The 6000-nt window shown below is 30.2% G+C and overlaps 1 protein-coding gene across 1 annotated transcript in view; it reads left to right on the forward strand.

The window, feature by feature from the left end:
* Positions 1–6000, forward strand: part of LOC112595360 (junctophilin-2) — a 170224-nt gene that overhangs the window by 57354 nt on the left and 106870 nt on the right. The window contains exon 8 of the mRNA XM_025340517.1: positions 4760–5179. Coding sequence (XP_025196302.1) covers positions 4760–5179 — 420 coding nt within the window. The remainder of the gene's footprint in view (positions 1–4759; positions 5180–6000) is intronic.

The raw sequence follows: 6000 nt of genomic DNA on the forward strand, positions 1-6000 counted from the left end.
GTGGCTCTGATACATCTGCCCTTGTTGGTCTCTAGACTCCCTTATATACAAAGAAGTCTCTTGTTGCTGTAGTTGACAACCTTCCAATTCATATTAATTCTTGGAATTGTTTTCACACTTGAAAACAACAATCTCCAGGATGTCATCTGTTTTTAATTGGCAATTCGTGGAAATGCAATAATATATTTAAACGACCTCGTCACACGACTGCTATTTTGATATATTTATTATGATGTTTTTAAAACAAGATTCATATTTCTATGAATCTACTATCTCGTATATATTACAGTTATTAGGCCACGTATATATATAAATCTATATTACTATTGCTAACACTTCTAGCAATATTACATATTATTATTATATATACTTATATTTATTAACATATCTCGTAGCCCATAACAGAATGATAAATCCGACGACAATATCTATTTTGTTATAATAATATTTACGATAAACAAATTTTTGACGTCTTCCGCGTGTCCTGGATTATATAATTTGAATTTCTTAATCGATGAAAATTAAAAAAAAATTGATCATTATTATTTTGGCACTCCTGCCGTGTAAGGCAACTTTATTTAAAATGATTCGCCGAACAAAGATATTGATTAGAAGGAGCTCAATTATATACTATTTACATTTTTATCTACCTAATTACCTATAATACTTTATCCTGTTTATAGGTCAACCCAGCTTAAAAAAAAATAAAAAAAAATATACGTCAAACACTTCCATCAAAACGTCTTGAGCCTTATGCGTGAATATATGCAATAAATATTAGTGGTTGAAGAGGAGTCTGGAGAACAGGATTTTTTCAGATTTATATCTATAAATGTTTCAATAGTATAATATAATTTTTCCATTTTTTTTAATAGTTTCCCGTTTATATGAGTTGAAATAAAAATAATCCTAATCGAAAAATCCCAGCAAACAAAGGAATAAAAGTTTAATACGTTTCATTTTTATTCACTCAAACATTCGTTTTGTTTATACATATACGTAATATATTTCACACTCGCATAATTACTTCTCTGTACAGAGAATACATTATAAATGGTGTAATAATTGTTAGTTGTAACTTGTAATTAATGAAATTAGGATTCTTAATGACGTTTGTAACCACCGCGATTATATTACATAATAAACAGTAAACTGAAATTTTCCAAACTATGTATATCATGAAGTATAACACCATCGGGCGTTGTACGTAATCTTACCTATGTTGCAAGTACTGAGCATACTCAGTAACAAGTTACATCTATTATACGCTTATGAAGTTACAAGTTACATATTTATTATTGATATGATAAATTTATCTGAGACAATAATTTTATGTTATATATTATTTAGTAGGATCTTGTGTTAGTATAAATCACGGACGAGAAACTCTTCACATTACGAAATTCAACCAATTTCGAATATTCCTTCGCAATTTAAACTATGCATAGGTACCTATAGTTTATTTAAATTTACTTCTCATTTTAATATTTTTGAACGTTCAACACCGTTAGAGGTCTAACATAGAACCTTTGATCTTAATATTTTTTTTTTTTTTGTTCATATAATTTTGATAAAAATTTAATTAGAATTATCATTTTTACGTCATTCGCGTTAACATTTTAAACACATTAATTTACTAAACTATTTTTTTTTTCTGAACAAACATGTATTTACAATCTATAATATAACAAAACAATAATGATTATTTAATATATATATTTTTTTTTTTTTTTTGTACAAGGTTTAGAGGTTTGAGTGAGGGGGCGTCCTTCGACACTACTTCAAATTTACTAAACTTCTGAACGATATTTGTCTATCAAGCCACAGTTAAATATTGCTATAATTTTTTTTTAAATAAGCCCTTTTAATTATTTTTTCTTCGTAACAAAAGTTATATTTATATCATAATATTTCGATAATATTATTTTGTTAAAACAATCGCATAAAAACGATTTATAAATTCATCGCTTAGGTATGTATACATTTGCATTATTTTATATCTCAAAAAAAAATTTGAATAAGGTATTTATGGTTTTGAAATTCTCGATAAAATACAGTAATAACTAATAACATATTATGTTTGTTTATGTTATATACTTATATTTATTCTTTTTGTTTTTGGTAGCAGTTATTCAGCTATTCAGTTCATCGCTTTTGAGCGTATTTAATATTTCACAATTTTGGACACAATATTAATTAGTAGCAAAACTATTAGTTGAATTTATTTTCTGGTAATATTTTTTTACTTATGCTTTTATTTTATATTTTAAACATTACAGGGCAATTAAAATTTACATTTAAAACCGTATTTTTGATAAACCTACTTAACTATAATTAAAAACGAAATGCAAAATCAGTTGTATAATCTTTATAGTTAAAATATCGAGTGAAAAATTCGATGATTTTTTTAAATGATTGTAAAATATTGTAGAGATTAAATGTTTTATTTATATAATTTTTTAGTACGAACCGGTCAATTATACATTCACAAATTTCCAGCTTTTTTTTCAACGTTTTAAATAGTATTTTACGTCACTGGTATGCAGGCGATACCAATGTCGCTGCAGAAGATCATGTATTATATTTAACTGAACAACGTAGAATCTTATCTGAGGTCTGTTTATAGTTTTGTTTTCTTGGGTAAAAATTTACCTCAGGTTCTAAAGTAGGATGCCCTACGCTGCCTTCAATTTAATGATATTATTTATACCTGGACTTATATTAAACTACCTATTTCTGACGCATTTTCAGTTCTCGTATGACTTTTGCAATTAGTTAAGCTGGTTACCAAAGTGAGCATAAACAATGTTCTCACTATGACATTCAGACAGATTGTGGTAATGCACATAATACACTTTGAAATTCTATGGAACCCCTTAAAATCATCAAAGCGTACGTAATTTGAACTCAAATTTATGAGGTTTCATTGTTTAGTGTACTGTTCCAAATAATGAATAACTCTTCACCAGGTTTAATTAACGATATATACGGGAAAGATAAACGAACAGTGTCTCTACAAATTATTTTAATCGTCTTAATTTTGAATTATAAATAATACAACTGATATTATTAATTTGTTAGTGACATTTGAACTTTTAAATTAATTTCAATTTGTATACTCGTATATAGTTTATATTGACTAACTTTTTCGTGGTGTTAACTATTAATGATAAACATTCAGCTGATTCTTTAAGATAGTCCCTAAGTGTTTCAAAAGGATTTAATTATTTACAATAATTATAATTTATCCAGCTATGGGGTTAATGTTCTTAAAATAATTAAGTTATCTGAAAATTGAAGTAAATCAAAAGTGAATTATTTTTAAATTGTCTCAATATTAAATATTAATCAATAACAATAATTAATGATTTTAAATCCCATTTGGTTGTGTGTAGAGTAGGGTATTAAGTCAACTTCTGATTGTATAAATATATTTTTCATACAACTATGAAAAGCTAATGTACCTAATGTATTTTTGAAATACATATCATTTATCATAAAATATGAATGATTCGTTTTTTTTTTTTTTTCATAATCCAGTTTTGAAATGATAAACAGATGTATGGTAATAACCGTTCAAGAAATTTTTATCAAAATTCTCCAATCAGATAAACAAACATTATTTAAGTATTATAGATATTAATAGTTAAAGGTTATCAAAATATTATTTAAAAAAAATTCTATATATATCTGATTTTATATTATGTGAATTAAAAATTTCAATTTCTTTAAAAATGATTTAATTTTTATAATTTTAGTATTTATTGCTTTTCTTAATAATCTAATTACACTCAATAATTTATTATTTCTTTTTGAGTTTGTGTTTAGTAATTTCGGTTGGATAGATAAATTATTATAAGTCGAAATGTCAATTGACATTAAACATATTATAATATACATTTTAAATTCGTAGCAATTTTTTATATTTTATCAGAATTATTATTCATCACACAAATATTATTCGATTATAAATTAATGTGATTCACATTACTCTTTTGCATATTTTATACGGGGTACCAGTGTCAAATTGAAGACGACTTGGAATTATGTATAGTCATATTAATACCAAAGTTCTAACTGTGCAGTCGCTACTGCTACTGAGCCTATTGTGAGACCTGTACAGCCATTACTCAGATTTGAACAATATTAATATCGAAATAATTCAGTGTCAACGCGTTAAGTTTGGTTTGAAAATAAAACTTTTGTGGTAATAACTTTATAAATTATATGAAATTAAAATATAAGAAAAAAAAATTATCCAAGTTTATTAAAAAAATTAAACTTTGAAATATGCTGACTAGCGAATAAACATAATTGGTTTTTATTCACTGACACTTAATATTTTATAAGTTATGCGAATTACCATCATCGACGTTATACATATTACATTATACATTTTATCGTTTTATGGGCAAGAGTGAAAACAGTTTAAAAAATAATTTTAAATATCACAACTCACGCACCGTGTTAAATTGTTAGAAATCAATGAAGGCTGACGAGTAACTCTCTATCAGAGTATCTACTATATACTTAGTTTTTACCTCGTACTAGTTTAGCACGGCTCTATAATAATTATTTACAATTATAATAAATAATTATTTTTTGACGTATGCCGTATACTGTTAATACAAAAAGTAGTGTAACATATTTTATTTCCGTTTTACACCCCAAGACCTTTAATAATATCATTCTTATTTTAAAAAAAGGAGGGGTAAATACATAATGATCAACGTTTGTGACAATGGTTGTATTTTGGCAGGCAATGAGCGACCATTTTGATCACTACAAGAAACCACCGAGCCGGGATAATAGTGTAGACCGGTATAGCCGGGCAGCCAGTCGGCTCAGTGGAGGGTCGAGACAGTCATCAGTGGAGAAGTCACAAAATCAGCAACAGCAGAGAAGAGGAGGAGATGATCGACTTCCGTCATCATCGTCTTCTGCAGCAAATAAATCATACAGTGGAGCGGCGGGCTTCGTTGCAGCGTCGGCGGCCGGGGCTAATCAAAACATCTCGTCGTCGGCCGCCACGCAGCGTCAACCACCGCCGTTCGAAGAAATTATACTTAGACAACGAAACCTCGGCCAGGAGATCGTCCCATCACCTATCGGTCAACCTAAGCGCACCGAGTCATTGTACGTGAACCCGAATACCGCTCGCAAAGAAACAAAACCCAAAGTAAGTACAACATCCATTCGGCGTACGAGTAGGAATAGTAGTCTTGATAGTGATGATGGCCATAACAGTTATGTCGGTAGTGGTGGTTTTAGTGGGAATAACCACATATATTGTTGTAACTATTGTGATTCCAATATGGACTGTTGTTGTCGTCTTTACGATTTAACTTTGCATGATAGTCATGACAGTGCTGCTATTGATGATGATAACTGCGGTGATGTTCACAATCCCGAAAGTATTAGAGGTTTCCGTACAAATGATAGTACTAATATTAGCCGCAATAGTAGTTATGGCCGTGCCAGTAGAATAACTGGTTATGATTACACTACTAGGGGCAGCGGTGAGGGTCGATCTAGAAGTGGTAGCTCTGATGATTATACTAGTAGGGTTAGCGTTGATGTTCGCCCCAGTAGAAGTGTTGAGGTTGTCCGCTATAGTCGGTACCGGGGTGATGGCCGATCTAGAAGTGGTAGTTCTGATGATTATTTTAATATGGTTAATGGGGACAGTCGCTCTAGTAGATTAAGAGGTGATGGCCAACCTAGTAGCGCTAGTTCTGAAAATCGCCCTAGAAGCAATAGTGGTAATGACCATTCTAGGGGTAATGCTGAAGGCTACGCTAGCGATGATTTTGTTGGTATTCACTCTAGCGGGGATAGTAGTGGTATGCGCCCTAGTGGGGATAGTAGTGCTATGGGCCCTAGTGGGGATAGTAATGGTATTCGCCCCAGTAGGGATAGTAATGGTATTCGCCCTAGTGGGGGTAGTAGTGCCATGCGTCCCAGTAGGGATAGTAATGGTATTCGCCCTAGTGGGGATAG

The sequence above is a fragment of the Melanaphis sacchari genome, unplaced genomic scaffold (genome assembly GCF_002803265.2).
Source record: "Melanaphis sacchari strain LSU unplaced genomic scaffold, SCAv2.0 Contig26_pilon_pilon, whole genome shotgun sequence".
Taxonomy (NCBI): Eukaryota; Metazoa; Arthropoda; class Insecta; order Hemiptera; family Aphididae; genus Melanaphis; species Melanaphis sacchari.